The following is a 23,636-nucleotide window of genomic DNA, read 5'->3' as shown; positions in this document are numbered from 1 at the left end:
CCCGAAGTTTGAGGCAACTGCCTTCTGACGGCATTCTTTTAATAAACGATGGGTATGTTCCCGTACACTATAAACGCCAACATGGGCAGGGTCAATACTCATTTCTTCCATGTTTTCTGTAGTATTTTTACTCTACCAATAGTAATGGATACTAAAGAATGCATAAAATTACTTCTAGTAATATTAACTGTAGGATATACAATATAACCAACAGAATTTACATAATACACATAAATATATTTACCTGCTGTATCCAAAGTCCTGGCAGGCAAGCTTCCCATAGTCATTATTCCAGTTATTACTGCACACGGGCAGCCATGCTGACTTTAATGGAGAATAGACCTGCAGTTGGAAGTCTGCTCCATATAATCTCACTGGAAGAGAAAGTAGGTTTGTTCCTTACAGAATGTCCTGTAACTCTACAAGGAATAAAAAAAACTACATGGAGGATGTTCTAGGACTCGTTTCTTGTGGACCCCAGATAATAGATCTACAGTATATGAGTTGGTCAGGGCTCAACAGTCCAGTCCATCCTCAGAACAGGAGAGAAAAAGCCAAAAAAGTACAAACCTCTAAGAGAAATAACCTTCCTTTGAGGAAGATGCATAGGTATTTTAATTCATTTGTAAATATAAATATATTTTGTATCATATTTAAACTTTCTACTTAAAGCAAAACGGTACAAACAGTAAAAAACACACAAAATAATACCAGGAATAATTAAATGCTGAATAGAAGAGCAGAGCCAAAATCTCTTTTAAGAACCTTGTTAATATTAGACAGGACCCTGAAACTCCTGTTGTTAATCAAGCCCTGGGCCCACTGGTACGTATCTTCAATTATTGGATGAATTACTTCTCGAAAATTATAGACTTTGTTTAAAATCATTTGAAATGTATTTTTAGGCAGATGATCCTCGTAGAATAGAACTGAGGAAGATCATCATTACTCACCACAGGACATCTCATCTTCTCCATTAGGACACTGGGTCACCCCATCACACCACTGGGAAGACAGGACACAACTTGGTGATGAGCCGCAACTCTTTTCACAGTAAGTTGGTCTTGTTGTTACTGTACGTAAAGAATTATTGACTTGCTAGTATAAAATGCATCTTGAGTAAAGAAGTTGTATTTCATGTAGAGGCCTATTTGTCAAAGGTTGAATTTCAGAGGTTTTAGAGGTTTCTGAAACTATAACTAAACTCACAAACTGTAAGACTATGGAATTTCTTAAAAGATCCGAATAAAAAGAGAATGAAAGGAAAAGAATGCGCTAAAATACGAATTCCTCAAAAACCTCTAAAAATGTTCGTTTTTTCAGGCAACTCCTAGTGAAAAAAATCTGAAAACCTCTAATGGTCTGAATTAATTTAAAACTGTCCAATAGGACAGCTCCCATTGACTTCTATAGGACCTTGACAACTTTTAGCTGGCAAAGTTTTGTATTAGTGGTTTTTGTTGTTACACTTCATAAATATTGAATTTTTAGAGATTTTTTTTTAAAAAAAATTCGAAAAACAAAATTTTTTAGAGATTTGTGGAACAAAAGTGAAATTACATTTTTAGTAAATAGCCAAGTGTTGAATAGCAAGATAATGCCTCTGTGTCATTTGGCCCTCACTGTAAGAAGTACAGCTTTAGCTGTTAGCTTTAAATAAATGATTTCCGGGCCTTCTGGGTTCAAGCCCCACTTTGTAGTCCAACGTTCACCTTGAAGTCATTCTTTTCCTCATAAAAAGTTTAAACTTTTGTTTAAACCTTAGCCACATTTCACCTACACTGGCTTCCAGGCTGGGCTTCATGGAATATTTAAGACAGCAAATATGCTTATACCTAAATCTCACCCCAACTGGTCTCCAGACAGTTCCTTCCCATACAAAGGGCCAGATTCAATTCAGTGATAAAAAGTTATCTCATGGTTTATCACATTTAACATGGTTTATCAGTTCCAGTTTTTACCCATAAACTTTAATAGAGTTTTCATGTGATTTACCATGAGATAAGTTTTTCTGAATTGAATTGCATTTCAAATTGAATCTCATCAATGACTTTTTTCTCACTGAATTTAATCTGACCCAAAGTATCTTGCCCCACTACACAGTTTGAACACTTACAGGGGCATGTAATAAAAGTCGCAAAGAGCAAAACAATTCGCACCAATAAAACTAAAAATCCACATCTCGCAATGTAATATTGTTCCTTAAACTGTTATTGCATTGCGAATTTTAATTGCGCATTGCGAATTTTAATTGCGCATTCATAAGAAGTGCTTGAAGGTGTCGTAATCTTTTGGAGCAAACATAATGACTTTTTCAGTAAGAAGTTTTATTACATTGACTGCGCATTGGCGCAAACTATAAAATTCGCAAACGGTCTTTCACTGTCGGAAGTGGTCGCTAAACAGTTTCCGGGCTCGCAAAAGCTATATTAAATTCGCACAAAGCAAAATTTGTTCGCGCAAAGGCATAACTTTTCGCATTGCGAATAGTTTTTCCGTTAGTGATTTTTATTACATTCCCCCGTTAGCGCTTTGAACGAATCAGCTTTCTCCATCAGCCCCTCCAATGATGATTTGTTGCATTACACCAGGGGAAAGAGAAGACACATCTTACAGATGAGCTGCATTACTTTCACCCCAACTGCCTTCAGAATGGAATCCTGCCCAACACTTTTTGGGCTGACCTATTTCCAGACCAGATGTCATATGTATGTACCTAATATTTCAACCACAGGTTACTTGGCCCCATTAGAGGCACCACGTTAAACAGGGAATGTCCTTAAAGTAACCTGGAATTTTGTGCCAGAATATCATATACAGCAGAGGTTAGGCTATGTAATTCTGTATATGGGGTAGACTGAACTTTGAAGCACAGTACATTTTACAGTCTGTAAGAGATATTTAACTATACAAATGAGTGACATATTACTGTCATAAATATAAATATACTCTAAATATACTCACATTGATCTAGTAGTTTTAAAGGAGAACCAAACCCTTTTTATTAAAATACCCTACCCCCCTATCCTACATAGACCCCCCTCCCTGCCCCCCCAAGCCTAGGTGTTACCCTGGGGTAAATGCCCCTAACTCTTTACTTACCCCTCGTTGCAGATTCAGGGCATCAGAGTTCACGGGCGCCATCTTCTTCTCTTCAGTAATCTTCGGGTCTTCTTCCAGCACTTCAGTAATTTCCGTGGCTTTCGGTGCACGCGCAGTTGTTCGGGACCATATAATTGTGCCAACTGTGCATGTGCCGATACGCTGCTCTCTTCCCGAAGATTAACGATGAGAAAAGATGGCGCCCGTGAACTCCGATGCCTGCATCTGCAACAAGGGGTAAGTAAAGAGTTAGTGGCATTTACCCAGGGTAACACCTAAGCTGGGTGGGAGCAGGGAGGGGGGTTTATGTAGGGTAGGGGGTAGGGTATTATAATAAAAAGGGTTTGGTTCTCCTTTAAGGCTTAAATATAATGTATGTACACAGGAAAAAAAAAAAATTCAAGAAATGAATTATGTCTTAAACCATACATCTAAAAATGTCTTACCACAATTGTTTTCATCATCTCCATAAGTGCAGTCTCTTATACCATCACATATCTGGTAGCCATAAATACACTTAAAGGTGTAGATACAGTAAATCTGGCATGTTGGGTTGCTTGGGCTTTTAGTAACTATGGAAAAAATCAGCCTCTTTAAGCATTTATTAATAAACATAACTTTCTACTAGGACTATACAATTCTTCATAACGTTGCTCATACTTGAGAACATTTTTTTTACTACTACTAATATTAGCTCATTTAGTTCCATAGTAGGTTGCTGCATCTTTCCATCGACCTTCTTTAAAATGTATATAGTGAAGAACTGGACCAAAACATTGATCCCTAAGGGGCCCACTTACTAACATCGAATTTAAAATTTTCCACGACTCTCTAAAAATGATTAAGGTCCTATAGAAGTCAGTGGGAGCTGTGCTAATTCTAATGGCCCGTCCATCAATCAATTCAGACTTTTAGAGCTTTTCGGATATTTTTTCCCACTAAGAATTGTCCTAGGTATTTGTATTTTTTTTTTGATCGTTCAGCTTTATTTTACATTCAGACTTTTTTTATTCGGGATCTTTCATGATATTCCTGATTTTAGACAAAGTGAGTTTAGTCGTGGTTTCAAGAACAGCTAAAACCACAAAAATGTTGATAAATAGGCCTCCTCGTGTTCTTGTTTCGACTGCATGAATGATCTCTCTGTACCATCCAGGTACCATCCACTAGTTAAGATAACTCCCCTATTAATATATTCAGCGTCAGACTGGGGGGCCCAGGACCCACTGGGCCTGCAGCCTCAGGGACCCCCAAACCATCCACCAGGCTACCCAGCCATACAGTCCTCTCTGCTGACACCCCGCCTCCTTGTGCACGAGTGAGGGAGTGTACCATTTCCACCACAACCAGGGTCAGGGAGGGAGGTAAGGAGAGGGAGTGCAGGGAGCGGTCAGGGATGGCTTGACCCAAAAGAGCTGGGGGCCGACCGGGTTTTTTCCCGGGGTCCCAATGGCCCAGTCGGACCCTGACAATATTAATACAGTGGGTCTCCCTACAACACCACTGACAAGACAGAATGCAACTTACAGAATAAATTAATAGTGGTATTGCGGTTAGTATAAATAAACATAAAAAAAATAAAAATAGGAAATGTTTTTAAATTACTGACTCTTTAATCAAAGATTCCTCTTGAGTGAAGTAGTTAAGTCCATCAAGGTATCTTTATCCCCAGAACTGTGTATATATCTTTTAAACTGTGTTAAGACATCTATATTTGGAGCTATCAGGGGTTTAGGCCACAGATGCAGCACATTCTCCACCACATGGAAGGAAAAACAACATCCACAGAAGAGAAACAAGCCCAACTCTATTGGGTCTAGACCAGATTAAGCACTTTTTGCTTCTGATCTTTTATCAGGACCTCATTAGAATAGGGTGCAACCACATATAAGGCACAGCTTTATAATAATAAACGATGTACAAATAGAGCACTCTGGGCACTGTGTATCTTCTGAGTTGTTTAAAGGAGAAGGAAAGCTATGGAGGCATTTTATTGCCAATAGATTAGCTGCAGTAGTGCAAGCTAGAATTCTATATTTATTCTGTAGAATATTTTACCATACCTGAGTAAAAAGCTCTAGAAACTCTCTGTTTGTTTAGAATAGGAGCTGCAGTATTAATGTGGTGTGACATCACTTCCTGCCTGAGTCTCTCCCTGCTCTGGGCTCAGATTACAGTAGAGAAGGGAGGGGGAGGGGGAAGAGTAGCAAACTGAGCATGCTCTTGCCCAGGGCAATGAGGTTTAAGCTGAAGGCAGGAAGTCTGATACAGAAGCCCATGTGTACACAATAGAAGGAAAGAAATGCAGTGTTTCTTTTGATAGGGGACTCATTACTTTGGGGGTTTACTGGTATATTTAGATGGACCTTTCTGATAAGGCTTACTTAGTTTTAACCTTTCCTTCTCCTTTAAGGCTTGGCTTACAGCCATTCATGTTCTACTATTAGCAGATTAGTCCTTACCGCAATTATCTTCATCAGTTCCAAAAATGCAGTCGTATGTTCCATCGCATATCTGGTAGGGAGAGATACACTTGGAAGAGTAGGCACAGCGAATTTGACAGGTTGCCGTGTTTGATGGCTTTGTGACTGTAAAAACGAAAAAAAAAAAAAATTGACTTTATAGTTTTATCAAATTAAAAAAGTATTAAACAAAGTAGCCATGGGACAATTATTGAGCAGTTATGTCACCCATTAGGCTAGTTATAGTTACTGTAGGTCTCTATATAAAAAAATCACATAAACAGCCCATATATATAATACATTGTTTCAAATCGATAAAGTAGATTTGCCACCTTTGGAGGCTTCAGTGTCCAGGCAGGGGGGCAGGCCTGTGACATCTTGGGGCGGACTGGGCGATGTCATGGGCAGGGCTATGACATGGCGACTGGCAATTGGTCGATCACTGTGTCAGTCTAGGACAATCCTGCACGGTTTATTTAATTTGGAGAACCGGACAGGCAATTTCGACCCAGTTGGCCTGACCCAGGTAGCTGAACAGGCGGCAAGCATAACAAAGCTTTTTCGTGAGAAATATTTTTCACTAATACATACCTCACAACATTTGAAAAATGAAAAGAGGGACAACAACTTGTACCACGCCCATTTTATGACCACACCCCCTAATTACCATGTCCGTTTTACAAAATTTGTCAGGTTATGAACATTTGAACACATTTCTGGGAGTTTTAGGGCAATGTTTTATGTGTTATAACAGTTTTGCCTTTTAAGCTGTGAGTCTCAGTTCTTCCAAGAGACTTGCATATCTTAAATTGTTGCAATTGTATCTTTGCTTAACTTAAATTGTTACAAAAGTATCCAAGTGCAGCTGCTGAGTGTTCAGGGCCAATTTTAATGACATTTCAGGAACTTTGTTACTTTTTCTAGTGTCAGTGCAGGAGATCAAAGAGAAAGTCGGGACATTTCAGTTAGACACCTCGGGCTGCAGGCTGAGCTGTCAGAATTGAGACCCACAGAAAACGGGCAGTTGGGAAGTATGCTAATAGCCTCTGCCATTGGATAATATCATATAGAAAAATTGCTATTTTAAGTATTTAAAACCACCCTTTGTCTGTTGCACAGTACTGCGCTCACACACAACCCAGGGCCACGCACACACATGCTAGGTTATATCAGCCAATGGAAGGGCAGAAAACACTCCTTTCGGGTAAAGTTAGAAGCTGCATTATTTCCTGTCAGGTGATCAGTGAGTGAGATCACAAAATGGCAGCTCAAGGTAACAGAAGGAAAAGGGCAATATTTACTGGAATGGATATACCAATTTGATCAGATTCTTATTATAACTATTATATGTGGTTTTAAAGATACATGCCCTGCCCTCCTGTACAACAAGTCTGCCATTAGCACTAAATATCAAATATCCATTTCTACACTTTGAATAACAATTTGAATATTCCCATTTTTAAGAGACATTTTGCAGTTTATAATCACTGCGGGAAGCTTGTTTTTCCTTCTGGATGTTGTCAGGGGTGGGTACATCAGGGGGCGGGTCTGATGATATGGCGATCAGCGATTGACTGATCACCATGTCATTCACTTGAATGTCCTGTCCGGTAGTGATGTGCGGGTTGGGATTTCCCGGACCCGCACCCGCAAGATACCCATCCTCCCACCACCCGCACCCGCCTGAGCCCGATTTCTGGGTTCCTTTTATAAAAATATATGGAACCCGAAAGCTTGTTTAGTATAATAAATAAAAGGTTGAAACAAATAAAACAGTATCCTTTTAAAGGATAACTCCTTTTTAAGTTAACTTTTAGTATGTTAAAGAATGGACAATTCTAAGAAACTTTTCAATTGGTATTCATTATTTATTTTTTATATTTTCAGAATTATTTGCTTTTTTTCTTTCCAGCTTTCAAATGGGGGTCACTGACCCCATCTGAAAACAAATGCTCTGTAAGGCTACAAATGTATTGTTACTTTTTATTGCTCATCTTTCTATTCAGGTCATGTCTTATGTATAGCCAGTCTCTTATTCAAATCAAAGCATGGGTGCTAGGGTAATTTGAACCCTAGCAACCAGATTGCTGGAGAGCTGCTGAATAATAAGCTAAATAACTCAAACCACAAATAATAAAAAATGAAAACCAATTGCAAATTGGCCTCAGAATATCACTCTCTACATCATCCAAAAAGTTAACTCAAAGGTAAACAACCCCTTCAATTTGGAATACAAAGGCATACACATGTTAAATACAAGAAATACTGTTTCTCTTACCCAAAAACCCTATAATTAGTGCAGCCCCAATAGCTACCACTGTGCAAACAACTGTGGCAGAAATTAGGCAAATCTTCTTTTCTATAAAAAAAAAAGAAAGAAATGGTTAATATAGAGAAAACATGGCAACCAAGCGCTTTTGAATGCAGTTCTGCAGTAATTCTACAGGAATATAATATAACTTCCACTGTACTTCCCCTTGTGTCCCCTGGAAAAATAAAGATTTTTACAAAGATTGGGTTAATTAATGAAAATCATTTACTGTGAGTCCAGGATGAGGATCTTGTTGGAGGTCCTGCTCCAAATTGGGCAGTATTTACTTCGGAGCTGTATGGAGGCGGTGGAGGCTTGACTGGTATTGTATAAGGAACTGGTTCATAAAGAGGAGGTGGAGGCAGCTCATACTCATTGTAGCTGGGTGGGACAACGTACTATGTTAAACAAGACAAAAAAAAATAAGAGAAGATCAATGTCAAATATTCTGTCATATTAAAAATGGGGACATTTTTTTTGCATCAAAAGTAGCCAATCAGATGCTTGTGTCAACATTTTGTCTTTGCTTAAAGGGGAACTACACACAAACATAACTTTTTGAAAAGTAAACATAATTTCAAGCACCTTTGCAATATACACCACTTAAAAAATATGCAGAATTTTCATGATTTTTGATGGTTTGGAACAGTTCCCTAAGCCTAGCCCACTGCTCTCCTGCTGATCTGTCTGACTACTTTGCTGAGCTGTCTGACTACTGTTACTTTGTATCAACAGCCATCTGTCCTCAGCCTGCATCCTCCAAACCCCACAATTCCCTGCACATGTGATTTCAATAAGGAAAGGAACATCACAGTGCAATGCATTGTGGGTTATGTAGTTCCTGCATGCTGTCTGTAGCTGTGGAGAAGTTGTTACAATTTGTAACATCAGTGTTTAGTCCCTCCTTCCCTGCCAGGATTTCAAATGATGCAGAAAGAGAAGAACTGTTAAACAGTTGGATTTCAGCATAGAGAATGGCATTTATTCACACTTTTTGAAGAAACAGGTAACTGTGATGGGTATATTAGGGGTTTCTCTGTTATGTGAGCCTCTTTATCAAATTTTGGTTTGGAAGCCGGAGTTCCCCTTTAAAGGGGTAGGTCACTTTTTGGGTTTTTTTTGGTAATTCTAAGCAACTATTCAAGTGGCCTATATTTTTTATGTTGTAAAGTTTTTTTTAATTCTTTCCAGCTTTCAAATGGGGGTCACTGACCCCATCTAAAAACAAATGCTCCGTAAGGCTACACATGTAGCTACTTTTTATTACTCATCTTTCTATTCAGGTCTCTTCTCAGTGGCGGAACTACCGGGGGAGCAGGGGGTGTGAGCGGGCCAGCCCCGCACCCCCTCAGTGCCCCCCCGGCATCCCGTGCACTCCCGTGCGCCACTGACAAATGCGGGCAGTACAGAAGGGGGTGGGGCCTGGCTGCGCGTCACGCACCAGGGCCCGCCCCCCTCCAGTTACGCTACTGCCTCTTCTATTCATATCTCTTATACAAATCAATGTATGGTTGCTAGGATAATGTGGACCCTAGCAATCTGAGTGCTGAAATTGAACTCTGCTAAATTAAAAAAGCTAAATAACTGAAAAAACACAAATAATAAAACATGAAAACCAATTCAAAGTGTCTAAGAATATCAATGTCGCACTAAAAGTTAATTTAAAGGTGAACAACCCCTTTAAAACACCTTTTCATGCTGATTGGTTGCTGTGGGTTACTGGATTGTTACTGGTAATTGGATTGTTCTCATAGTAATTAGAAGTGGCAGCAACAAGGTAGGACCATTCTCCATGTCCCTCTTAAGTTCTCCTAAAGCCCAGACAAGGTGTATGATGGCAGTTTGTGTAGATTTAGCATGTTTACAAGTCATGGATTTTTAAATCTACCTACAGAATTCCTATCAATAGACACTGAAAAAGGCATTTGATTGGATAACCTGGAGTTATCCTTCTCATGCCTTTTGAAAATTCAAATATGATCCAAATATCATAACATGAATTAAAGGGACAATGCCTATGATTAATTGTCCCAGTGACACGAAACTCGTCAGGCGATGACTATATCTTTTGCAAGGAGGTGAAATATGAATTGTTCATATAATTTATAATTGGGTTGGCCACTAGACGGAGGTAGAGAGTAATAGTAGTTTCATAAGAGTAAAGGAGGCCATAGACGCAAAGATCTTTCCCCAATATGCCACTTACGGGCATATCAGGTGTAAGCACTCTCCACACATGAATCTTGAATTCGTACAATAGGATCTTTGCGTCTATGGCCACCTTTAGGGAAGGACCCCAGAGGGTGGAGGCTGGGAGGTTATAAAAGGGGAGGCTCCTGGAACTTAGGACAGAGAATGTCTGGAAGGCTGCAAGCAACTTCAAATTGATCCCATCACATCTTCTACAGACTTAAACAGAAATTCAGCAGGTTTAAGGTGGTGAATAGACAAATTTGAGGGCCAGTGTATGATAAATTTTCGAAAATTGAATTTGAATTTTTAAAAAAAATTAATTTAATTTAATTTTAATAATTCCCTAGTCGAATTTGACAGTTTTGGACATAAAAAAACTTGAAAATTCCTATTTCGAAATTCGAATTCGAAAATTTAAATTTTCACTGTGAATCTTGAAAAGAGAAATCTCTCTACTCCAATAGAAGACATTCCTTGGAAAACTAAATATCGCTGTTAAAAGAAGAAGAAAAATAGGACATATTGAGCTTTTAAGACTGTAAAAAAATGAATAGTTAATATATTTTTAATAAATATTCAAATACAATTTTAATATAGGTATAGGTATTGCTTTTAGTGTATTAATCCAATTACACTTGGGTACTTTTACTACCAGCTGGCCTCCTAGTACAGTAATGGGATCCTTTATCCGGAAACCTATTATCCAGAATGCTTCGAATTACAGAAAGGCCATCTCCCATAGACTCCAGTTTATCCAAATAATCCAAATTTTTAAAAAATGATTTCCTTTTTCTCTGTAATAGTAAAACAGTAGCTTGTACTTGATCCAAACAAAGATATAATTAATCCTTATTGGAGGCAAAGCCTGCTTATTGGGTTTATTTAATGTTTAAATTATTTTCTTGTAGATGTAAGGAATGAAGATCAAGATTATGGAAAGATCCATTATCTGGAAAACCCCAGGCCCCGAGCATTCTGGTTAAACCACCAATACATTTTTGAAAACTAATATAAAATTCACCTTGAAAAATATTTCTGCATTATAGGGTCATTATATGGACCAAATCCATAAAAAATTATACCCCAAATAGTGACTCCCACTGGTCACTATTCCTTCTATTGTTGATAATATTGAAACAATGAAGATTGGGCCCAAACCATACAAACTGGTATTCACATATTTATTAGCTTGCTTTAGGACATAGATATGTACAACTGGGACAGGGTTTGATTTCACAGTCTTCGATTATATTTCCAAAAAATACAAATAAGTTCACCTACCACATTGGGGTCCATTTAAGTCTCAGAAAAGATCAGGGCTGAATTTGTATAACCTAGAATGACAACAAAAAACCCAACACATTGAAGATGGATTCCAAGGTAATGGAAGAACATATTTCCAAATGTACAGAAGGCAAAATCTGGCTAGAAAAATCCTTGTTTGGACAGAGAGAAGACATGAGTTAAAACTTGAGATGCTGTCGTTTACCTATTGATAAACACTGATTATATCCTTCTATGTCCTTCTATGTTTGGGAATTGAGGTTCAATTGTGGCCTAGAATGTTGCTTTTCATTCAATACACCACTCGGCTAGTCTATGTTAAAAAGAGAAAAACAATCTTAACAATTTTGCGTTTACTAGTTTTTGACGACAATTTGGATGAGGCTCTTACCTTTTTCAGCAGTATAATAACCCATGCACAACGAAAGGCTCATAATTATTGGGTTTTCAGATATGGGAGTGGAGGAACTTGACTGGCCTGCACAGATCCCTGACCTCAAATTAAATAAATGCTTGTGGGATAAATTGGAATTTCACTGTGAGCAGGCTTGATCCCCAACATCAGTGCCGAAGTATGAATCGAAGCAAAAGTACTAACATCTAATGGAATATCTTACCAGAAGGATATAGGCTGTTATAGCAGCAACGAGAGGATTATCTTTATATTAATTGGTTTTGAAATGAGATGTTTGACTGGCAGATCTCCACATACTTTTGGCTGTATAGGATAGTTCCACAGTTCTCAGCTAGATGGAGACTGCGGTATTGTAGCTCCTTTTTGTGCCGAAGGCCATTGCAATGTTATTTGGATATTTTGATGTGTTTTGGATTGTTGTCCTACAAAGGGCCATTAATTATTCAAGCTCCAGTATACGCACAGTATTTATATCATCCCTCCCATCTGTCCTTATTTAGACAGAAAATACCTGATTCACAGACTCAAACACAGGTATAAACTGAAGGAGTTTAAGACAAAAACCATCTAAATCTGTAGCCTTATGCGTTTCGTGCCTTGTGGGTAGGGATGGGTGATTTTTTTCGCCTTGTTTCGCCGAAAAAATGACACTCATAGACTTGTATGGCATTGCGGGTCAAAATAAAAAGACGTGTGTCAAAAAAATTTCGTCGCACGACTAAATTTCTTTGACGCCCATAGACTTTAATGGGCGTCAGCGACATTTCACTGGCGGCAAATTTTTGTCGAAACAAACAGATCAAATTCGCCATCCCTACTTGTGGGCACTGTCATAAAATTATAACAAAGTGCCCAAAAGTCATGAAACACGTAAGGCTACAGATTGAGATGTTTTTGTCTTAAAGGAGAAATAAACCATTAATAAAAAAACACCCTACCCTACATAGACCCCCAGTCTAGCTGCTTCCCCGGGCAAATGCCCCTAACTCTTTACTTACCCCTCCGTGCCGATTCTGTCTAGCAGAGTTAACAGGCTCCATCTTCAGACGATTCGGTAATCTTCAGAATGGGCGCATCAGCAATTTTCGTGAGTTTTGCACAGTTGTCACGAAACAGAAAATTGCTCCAACTGCACATGCGCTGCTTCACAAGTCTCATTCCGAAGATTACCGAAGAGAAGAAGATGGCTGGACAGAATCTGCACGGAGGGGTAAGTAAAGAGTTAGGGGCATTTGCCCACGGGGGTAGCTAGGCTGGGAGGGAGGGTCTATGTAGGGTAGGGTATAAGGTTTTTTTTAATTAAGGATTTGTTTCTCCTTTAAATAAATCTCTTTTTAACTGTATCAACTATTGGAGTGAAGTCTGGTTTGTGCCAGCCTGCAATTAAAAAATAAGTGTTTCTATCACCTCCTAATGCGCTGAGGCTTTATTTTTAGTGTGGAGTAACATAAATCTAGATGGAGCTGGTTTTTAGTGTTCTGTGAAGGTTTTGCCATGGGGTCCCCAACTTTTTGACCCGTGAGCCACATTCAAATATAAAAACAGTTGGGGAGCAACACAAGCATGAAGAAAGTTCCTAGGTGTACCAAATAAGGGCTGTAATTGGCACCTGTTTATATGCAACCAAAGCGTGCCTCCAAGCCAGGAATTCAAAAATAAGCACCCGCTTTTAGGCCACTGGGAGCAACATCCAAGCGGTTGGTGAGTAACATGTTACTCGTGAGCCACTGGTTGGGGATTATTGCATTGGAGCAATAACATTTTCCATATATGATTTTTAGCAAAGAGTTTTCAGGATGCAAAGTCTTTTGGAAATATTACATTCTGAGTTGTCTACAAGTAAATGAATAAAATCAATCATAAAAGAGCACTTGTATAATACCACCAAGCAGAGTAACCTTTGTGTTTTGAGTAGTGTTGTCAAAACTTTTGTGGGCATCTTTTTCCGTGATGAGTCAATGAAACACATGACTCTACTTAGGAACAAAATGCTCGGAGACAAGGGAAGTCTGTGGGTTTTTCAAAAGAATTTTAATGTTGTCTAACCTGCTTTGCTTTTAATGTAAACACCAAGTCATTATGCTTCTTGACTAGCCCCTGAGGCATGTTTTTCTTGTTGATCTCCTTCCTTATACGGCTGAAACTGCCTGTAGCCAAGCCATCTCACTGAAAGTAACTGTAGTTTAAAATCCCACTAGTACTGGGACCCCAGTAAATAAATGTAGTAGTAGAGGGTAGAAATACCCTTAAGGCAAACAGAGCTCCAAAGTGTCACGTTCAACTGATCATTGTGTTATGAATTGACTTGAATTGTAGCAATTGAAGTCACACATACACATTCTATAGGTCCTTATATTTTCAAGGCCCCTGTGAGCATTCTACAATATACAGTAATCAATGTGTCTGCTAAATCAAAAAGCAAAACAAATTAAAAGAACCCTTTAAGGATATTAAAGGGCCTATTTAGAAAAATGATAGATGACATTTATATACATGGTCTGGCAAAAATTGAAAAGTATAAAATGTCATCTCAAAATTTTGCCAAATTGTAAATAACTTTAAAAAATGTGAATGGAAAACGATCTAGCTGCTAAAGCAGATAAAGTGCACTCTAGTAGAGCCCATTTACTAACAATTTCATTTAGTTTTTTTCCGTAAATCTTTGTGGTTTTCCCATTTCTAAAAATTCGAGATTTTTTTAAGTGTAAACTAGTACAAAACTTTGCCTGGTAAAAGTTGTTGCTGTCCTATAGACGTCAATGGCTGCTGCACTGATCTTATTTTTAGTTCCATTCGGACTTTTAGAGGTTTTCATTTTTTTTTGCTGAAAATGGTCTGAAAAACTCACATTTTTAGAGGTTCTTGAGGTATTCGTATTACTTAGCACATTCTTTTCCGTTTGTACTTTTTTATTCCTATTTTTTAATGAATCTCATGACATTCACAGTTTTACAGTTGTGAGTTTAGTTGTAGGTTCAAAAATTAAAAAAAAACACTAAAATGTGATAAATAGGCCTCTAAGAGTAAGGGGCAGATTTACTAAGCTTGAGTGTATAGTTCGAATCAAAAAATATTCGAATTTCGAATTAATTTTTTGGGTACTTCGACCATCGAATTGGTCAAATTCGATCGAATGATTCGAACGATTCGAAGTAAAAAACGTTCGACCATTCGATAATCGAAGTACTGTCTCTTTAAAAAAAACTTTGACTTCATACTTCGCCAAATTAAAGCTACCGAAGTCCAATGTTAGCCTATGGGGACCTTCCACAGCACTTTTTTAAGTTTTTTTTTGGTCGAATAAAAATCCTTCGATCAATCGCTTAAAATCGTTCGAATCGTTTGATTTTTTTGCCACTCGGCGCTGGAAATTTGCAAATTTTTTGGCGAAACATGATAAATTCGCCCATCACTAATGATCTTTCTTTCAGTGAACCCAATAATAACTTTCTGCTTTACCTTTTGCGCTAAAATCCTTCGAATTCGAAGGATTTTACTTTGAGGGTCGAATTCAAGGGTTTTTTAGCCCTCGAAGTTTGACCCTTGATAAATCTGCCCCTAAGAGTCAAATTGAGGGTAGTTAGTGGACAAGCAGAAACTCCAGGAGAGGAGAAGGTTTAGTAATTTAGTGCCACCTGAAAGCAAAGGACTCAAGCAGATAGACACAGTGACAGAAAGAGTAACTAGTCATCACCGGGCCGATGCAAAAAAATCTTCAGAAGTGCCCAGCACACAGCAAAGTCTATCCCTTCCTATCCACTCATCAGTACCATCCATTGCTGTGAACTGTGAGTAGAGAAGCCAGTGTGGAAAACCCTTTCTCCATATCTACACTGAAGGTCCACCTTGAGTCTTGAGTAATAATACATTCGTTACTGGGGGTTGTAAGAAGTTGTAACTTGACGAAGCATGATGAGTAATGATTAATGCTGAGCAAAAGGGTTGTGTGTTTTTAAATAATAAGCAATGTATTTCCTAAATAGCAGAGGCTTTTTCTGAATGCTAAATATTATCAAAAATTCACCCCAGAGTATGAACATTGTGTCTCCATGGAGTCTGTTTATTAACAACAACAATTGTTCACCAGGTGACAGCTAAAGGTGAACTTTAGTGATGGGCAGGAATTTGCTGAAAATTTCTGCGTTTCACCGCTGGTGAATAGAAAAAAAAAAGTTTGATGCCCACGACAATTTGACGCACACATAAAACTGCAGCGCGTCAAAATTATTCATCCTCCCATTGACTTTAATGTAAATTGTCGCTAGAGTCAAAATTGCCGCCGGCACTGATTTTTTTGCCACTTGCCGTTTAGCGAATTTCGTTGGGAATTCGCAAATTTCTTGGCGAAACAGGACAAATTTGCCCATTACTACTGACCTTTCTTTCAGTGAAGCTTTCAGTGAACCCAATAATAATTTTCTGCTTTACAAATATCTTTGTCTGAATGATAGAAGGCTGCCTTTACAAATTAAATTCTTAAAGGAACAGTAACACCAAAAAATGTAAGTGTTTTAAAGTAATGAGAATATAATGTAGTGTTGCCCTGCACTGGTAAAACTGATCTGTTTGCTTCAGAAACACTACTATAGTTCATATAAACAAGCTGCTGTGGAGCAATGGCGGAAATTGAAAAATGGCTATATGGCACAGGTTAACTAATGGATAACAGATAACACCATTAGACAGACAGAGCTTATTTGCTATCTGCTGTGTAACCTGAGCCTTTTCTCCTTTGAATGGCTTCCCCCATGGCTACACAGCAGTTGATTTATATAAACAATAGTAGTGTTTCTTAAGCAAACACAGCAGTTTTACCAGTGCAGGGCAACACTGCATTATATTTTTATTACTTTAAAACACTTTTAATTTTGATGTTACTGTTCCTTTAAGAGCAGTTGTTCCACTGGGGAAATCATCCTGTTCACTTCCTCTCTATAATGATCACATAATGATAGGCCCAGGGATAGGCTAATACAATAACCCCACTTTGTACACAAAAGCTTGTATGTGTGACACGTAGATTGGCAGAATTAAAGGGCATGTAAACCCAGCCATAACACTGTCCCACAGCACCCCCTAGTTTTCTATAGAAGTTCCCGAAAAACGTAATTAAAGATGCAAGAAAATTCACCAATAATAATTCTACTGATCAAAAACTTCATTATAAATGCAAAAGAACTGACCAATGGGAAATGTTGAAGCTCATTACAATGTCAAGCATCTTGCTGTTATCTTACATATAGAGATTATTTGTCTTTTTTTTATTATATGACACTGGAATCAAACATGGGGATAAAGGACAGCCTTGTTCAGTGCTGGGAAACTGGGCTTAAAGCTTCCAACTCAAGTTGCAGGAACAAAGAACATGGAGCCAGATTTACACAGATCAGCTGGGATTCTCATTGGAGGATTTTTTGCATTTTAAAGCATTCGCTGGCTGTGGAGATTTGGGGAAAAGTTTTGGAAAAGTTTTATTGTGCAATATTGCTTTAAGAATACAACCTTGATGTTGATGGATTACATTTCACAGCATGCCTCAACCTTCAGTATGGGGCAGATTTATTAAAGGAGAAATCAACCTGTTCTGAAAAAACCCGTACCCCCCATCCCATGTAGACCCCCCTCCCTCCTCCCCCCAGGCTAACTACCCCCCAGGGAGATGCCCCATACTCCATACCCCTCGCTGCAGATTCTTACAGCAAGTAGCAAGTTCCACGCGTCCATCTTCTGCGTCCTCGGTAAGCTGACTGGGAGATTGGGAATTTCCGTGTAATACCGCGCATGCGCAGAAATACCGATGTCCCAGTCAGCTTACAGAGGAGCCAGAAGATGGACGCGTGAAACTTCGCTGGAAGAATTGGTTGATTTCTCCTTTACGGTTCAAGTTTTTGTGTTGTTTTTTTATTGGTCAAAACTTACATTTTTGGGTTAAAAAAAAACTTGAATATTCGAGATTTATTATACCCCAACCCTGGAAATACTGTAGCTTGAATTTGAAAATGCACCATCTTGGTTTTGGCAAAATTGTGCTGGCGTCCCAAAAAAATGGACGCCGCCATCCATTTTTTTGGACACTGCCGAATTTTCATTTTCAAAAACTAGTCCAAATGACCCTAGCAACCATGCATTAATTTGAATAAGAGACTGGAATGAGGAGAGGCCTGAATAGAATGACGAGTAACAAAAAGTAGCAATAACAATAAATGTGTAGCCTTAAAGAGCATTTGTCTTTAGATGGGGTCAGTGACCCCCAATTGAAAGCTGGAAAGAGTCAGAAGAAAAAGGCTCTGTGCTCGTATATAATCTCTGTGTATTTTTTATTATGTTACTTGTCCTCCCTGTGTGTACTTTTATACATTGTACTTTTATAAATTGTATATTTTATATAGTGTAATTTTATATAATTCACAAAAGCCATGAATATCTTGTAAATTATATCCTTCTAAAAGGTGAGTTCTGATGTCATCAGTTATAAACGGTGAGTTCTGATGTCATTGCTGTCACATGACTCACTGAAACTTGTGTATTATAATAAATAAAGTACCCCCAGTTGTAAAATATGAGGATATTAGAAGTTACCTCGGAGTTCCATGACCTGTATAAAAACACTCGGCCTCGTCTTTTTATATGGTCATGAAACTCCTCGGTACCTTATAATATCCTTATATTTTACAAGAGGGGGTACTTTATTCACTTTATATTGTATATTTTATATATTGTATATTTTATAAAGTGTAATTTTATATATTGTATATTTTATATATTGCACTTTTATATGTTGTATATTTTATATATTGTACTTTTTATATTGTATATTTTATATATTGAAATTTTATATATTGTATATTTCATATATTGTACTTTTATATATTGTATATTTTATATATTGAAATTTTATATATTGTATATTTTATATATTGTACTTTTATATATTGTATATTTGTATACAATATATATATTATTTATATAACACAAAAGCCATGACTATCTTGTAAATGATATCCTTATAAAAGGTGAGTTCTGATGTCATCAGTTATAAACGGTGAGTTCTGATGTCATTTCTGTCACATGACTCACTGAAACTTGTGTATTATAATAAATAATGTACCCCCAGTTGTAAAATATGAGGATATTAGAAGTTACCTCGGAGTTCCATGACCTGTATAAAAACATTCGGCCTTCGGCCTCGTCTTTTTATATGGTCATGAAACTCCTCGGTTACTTATAATATCCTTATATTTTACAAGAGGGATTACTTTATTCACTATATATTGTATATTTTATATATTGTATATTTTATAAAGTGTAATTTTATATATTGTATATTTATATACTGTACTTTTATATATTGTATATTTTATATATTGTACTTTTATATATTGCACTTTTATATGTTGTATATTTTATATATTGTATATTTTGTATATTGAAATTTTATATATTGTATATTTCATATATTGTACTTTTATATATTGTATATATTTTATATATTGTACTTTTATATATTGTATATTTATATACTGTACTTTTATATATTGTATATTTGTATACAATATATATATTATTTATATATTTATATGCTGTACTTTTATATATTGTATATGTATATACTGTACTTTTAAATACACCGTACAGCAGCTTACAGGGCTTTACAAATAAAGTTATATATACACATTACTTACATACATACACGCTATTCCCACAGGCAATAACAAATCTAGAACTGGAAATACTGGATATGATCTTTTTAATTGGAATCGCCCCCAACAAAGATAATGGCTTGGGCAGTGCCAACCTAACTACAAAATTACTTACTACCCATTACCTGATAATTACCTGTACAGTTACCTAATCACTTGCTACTCAATAATCCCCAAAACACAAATGGGTGACAATTCTCAGTCTCATCTTTAGAAAAATCAGTTGACTCACAGACATCATCAGGAGTAAATTATCCTGACAGTAATCTCTGCTTAGAATCACATATACAGCATATTTTTTGTTCCTGACATTTTTCAACAAAAATGTAATTACTATAGCTTCAGGGTGGAGAATTTCCATTGGTATAAAGAGAAAACAATGAGATTTTGGCACATTAGCAAATACATATAGACAGGTATGGAATCCGTTATCCGGAAACCCGTTATCCAGAAAGCTCCAAATTACCAGAAGGCCGTCGGCCATAGACTCCATTATAATCAAACAATCCAAATTTTTAAAAATGATTTCCTTTTTCTCTGTAATAATAAAACAGTCGCTTGTACTTGATCCCAACTAAGATATAATTAATCCTTATTGGAGGCAAAACCAGTCTATTGGGTTTATTAAATGTTTACAGGATTTTCTGGTAGACTAAAGGTTTAAGTGCCAAATTACAGAAAGACCCTTTATCCAGAAAACTCCAGGTCTTGAGTATTCGATAACAGATCCCATACCTGTACAGGAATAAATGAGATACCTTATTACTACTGCAACACGAAGCTGTAGAAAGGTTTTCGGACAATAGGACGGAATGCAACAAATCCACTATTTTGGGAATCCCAAATCCTTTGTGAAAGATTACTGAACTGAAGCCAAATCCTCATTGACATATGCAAATTAGGACTAGAAAGGGTGAAAGGAAACTTCCTAGTTTGTGTGACGAAAAGTCAAGTGCTTTGGATTCGGTTTGACTTCGGCCGAATCTGAATCCTGTAAAAAAAAAAAAAAAAAGCCAAATTCTGGCCGATTCCTGGATTCGTTGCATCCCTAAACAATAGGAAATTGGCACCTTAGTAGACATGTATGTTTAATTTCTGGGACTTTACTTTTTTTTGCTTGTCATCTCCTAATGACCCACTGTCTAGACAATTACAGGTATTAGACCAGTTTTCGAGAATGCTTGGGATCTGGGGTTATCCAGATAAGGGATCTTTCTGTAATTTGGATCTTCATACCTTAAGTCTACTAGAAAATCCTATAAACATGAAATAAACCCAATAGGCTGGTTTTGCTTCCAATAAGGATTAATTATATCTTAGTTGGGATCAAGGACAAGCGACTGTTTTATTATTATACAGAAAAAGGAAATCATTTTTAAACATTTGGATTATTTGGATAAAACGGAGTCTGTGGGAGACGGCCTTTCCGTAATCTGGAGCTTTTTAGATAACGGATGCCTAACAAATATCACAAACTGTCATTAGAATATAGTGACACTGTGTGAAATCAGAAATATCAATCACAGAGATGTTTCTTTATCTGACAAACGACACGGCTAGCTTTGGATATCTTGAAGAAGTGGTTCACCTTCAAATTAACTTTTAGGGGCAGATTTATCAAAGGTTGACATGAACTTTCAAATTAAAAAAAATTGAATTTCGAGCTATTTTATGTGTACTTCGACTAGGGAATAGTCCAAATTCAATTTGAAAAAAAATTGAAAATTCCAATATCAAAATTTATCATGTACTGTCTCTTTAAAAATTCGTCTTCGACCATTCGCCATATAAAACCTGCCGAATTGCTGTTTTAGCCTATGGGTGACCTCCTAGAATCTATTTGAAGTCAATTGGTGGACTTTGAAAAGTTGAAGTTTTTGAGGGAAAAACGTCAAATCGAATTAGTTCGATTGCGCTATTAATTTAATTCAAACGTTTCGAATTCGGCAGAATACGGATCTATTCGATCGAAAACGTACCTATTCGACCAAAAAAAACTTCAACTTAATTTCGGTTGGTCTTTTTGAATTAGAATTTCGAAGTTTTTTCCATTCGAAATTCGACCCTTGATAGAAATGCCCCTAAGCAATTTCACAGTTGGTCGTTATTATTATTATTTGCCTTCTGCTTTTGACTTTTCCAGCTTTCAAATGGGGGTCACTGACCCCATCTTAAAAACAAATGTTCTGTAAGGCTACACATTTATTGTTATTGCTACTTTTTTATTGCTCATCTTTCTATTCAGGCCTCTCCTATTCCAGTCTCTTATTCAAATAAAGGCATGGTTGCTAGGGGAATTTGGACCCTTGCAACCAGACAGCTGAAATTGCAAACTGGAGAGCTGCTGAATAAAAAGCTAAATAACTCAAAAACCACAAATAACTGGAGAGCTGCTGAATAAAAAGCTAAATAACTCAAAAACCACAAATAAAAAATGAAAACCAATTGCAAATTGTTTCAGAATATCACTCTCTACATTATACTGGAAGTTAATTTAAAGGATAATAGCCCCTTCAATGACTTTCTGACTGTTTTACGGCAAGCTGGCAGTTAAATTAAAAATGTATCACGGATATTTCCTATATTACCAAAACACAAAATTTCCTTATGCATTGAGTATCTATGAGAGCATAGAGTTTTGTTTGTTCTTACCTGGACGAGTCTCTGCTGTACCTTCAGTTGGGATCTGTGTGTGTAATTGTTCCTCTGTATGTTTATAGGGGGAGGCACTGAGAAGACGAGAGATACAGGTTTACTAAACACACCTTTTCTATAGACGACAATAAGTGTAAGAGTTACAGAAGGTCAGGTGCTTTGTACCGGGGAATGAGGAAAGACAGCAAAAGAAAAAAAAGTGCAAATATGGCAGATTAGTGGACAGCAAATAGAACGTCACATGCAAATCATTAGTGATTTATAAACTGACACTGAATTGTTTAATGTATAAAGAATGATGTGAACTCCCTGTGAACATTATTTTTTAAAAATGATTTCCTTTTTCTGTGTAATGATAAAACAGTATCTTGTACTTGATCCCAACTAAGATATAATTAATCTTTATTGGAGGCAAAACCAGGCTATTGGGTTTATTTCATGTTTACATGATTTTCTAGTAGATTTAAGATATGTTGATCCAAATTACAGAAAGATCCCTTATCTGGAAAACCCCAGGTCCCGAGCATTCTGGATAACAGGTATTTTATAATACCAAAGCTGCAAAACTAGATCTACACATTAGGAGTCATTCCTGAAATAGCTTTATAACTAGTGATGGTCGAATTTATCCGCCAGGCGCGAATTTGCGCGATTCGCCGCCAGCGAATACATTTGTGAAACGGGCGCTAAATTCGCTGATGAAAATTCACTCGCGCCGTTTTGCGAATTTTTCACCGTTTTCAAATTTGCCCATCACTATTTTTAACGCATAATCATATGATGTTGTCATTTCTAATTACCGGTGGGCAGTGAGCAATATTCTCTTTCTCCCCCTCTCTCTGTATATATATATTTTATATATTTTTCCCCTACTCCCCCACCTAGATAACAGATCATTTTGGTGGTTTCACTGGGCTAAGAATGAGCTGAATCAAATTTTACCTCTCTGCTCCAAATGGGCACTTTAAAGGGGTGGTTCACCTTTAAGTTAACTTTTAATACATTATAGAATGAATTCTAAGCAGCTTTATCAGCTGCTCTTCATTTTTTATTTTGAAAGTTTAAGAACTAGTGATGGGCGAATAAATTCGCCAGACATGAATTTGCGGTGGATTTCTGTGTTTCGTTGCAAGTGAATTAATTTGCGAAACTGCGGCAAAAGTTCGGCAGCAAAAAATTTAGTGCGTCAAAATTGGCGCACGCATAAAAATTGTCGTACGTCAAAGTTATTCGGACTTCCATTGACTTTAATGCATTTGGACCAAATAGTCACACGTATAAAAATTGACGCTCGCATCAAAATTGACCCACATCAAAATGATTTTGACGCTCATTGACTTCAATGCGTTTCGCTAATTTTTTACTGTTTTCGCAAATTTTTCGGCGAAGTGAAACTGCACAGATTCGCCCATCACTATTTAGAATGATTAGCATTTTACTTCTGACCCTTTCCAGCTTTCAAATAGAGCTCACTGACCCCATCTAAAAACAAATGCTCTGTAAGGCTACAAATA

General features: G+C 37.2%; 1 protein-coding gene across 6 annotated transcripts in view; it reads right to left on the bottom strand.

The window, feature by feature from the left end:
• tmprss2.2.L (transmembrane serine protease 2 gene 2 L homeolog) overlaps nucleotides 1–22,272 on the bottom strand; it is a 35,053-nt gene extending 12,781 nt beyond the window's left edge. The window contains exons 1-9 of one of the 6 annotated variants that reach the window (XM_041581517.1): nucleotides 22,120–22,268; nucleotides 11,558–11,665; nucleotides 11,350–11,402; nucleotides 8,105–8,273; nucleotides 7,843–7,923; nucleotides 5,565–5,690; nucleotides 3,549–3,674; nucleotides 954–1,073; nucleotides 245–374 (exon numbers count right to left, since the gene is read on the bottom strand). In XM_041581517.1, coding sequence (XP_041437451.1) covers nucleotides 245–374; nucleotides 954–1,073; nucleotides 3,549–3,674; nucleotides 5,565–5,690; nucleotides 7,843–7,923; nucleotides 8,105–8,273; nucleotides 11,350–11,364 — 767 coding nt within the window. In that variant the 5' untranslated portion in view covers nucleotides 11,365–11,402; nucleotides 11,558–11,665; nucleotides 22,120–22,268. Of the gene's footprint in view, nucleotides 1–244; nucleotides 375–953; nucleotides 1,074–3,548; nucleotides 3,675–5,564; nucleotides 5,691–7,842; nucleotides 7,924–8,104; nucleotides 8,274–11,349; nucleotides 11,403–11,557; nucleotides 11,666–20,225; nucleotides 20,460–22,119 lie in introns of those variants that run through there. The other 5 variants (XM_041581515.1, XM_041581519.1, XM_041581516.1 and 2 more) reach the window with 5 other exon arrangements.
• Nucleotides 22,273–23,636: the final 1,364 nt, after the last annotated feature.

This window comes from Xenopus laevis, chromosome 2L, assembly GCF_017654675.1.
Source record: "Xenopus laevis strain J_2021 chromosome 2L, Xenopus_laevis_v10.1, whole genome shotgun sequence".
NCBI lineage: Eukaryota > Metazoa > Chordata > Amphibia > Anura > Pipidae > Xenopus > Xenopus laevis.
Note: the sequence above shows the minus strand (reverse complement) of the source record. Positions and strands in the feature narration are given on the sequence as shown.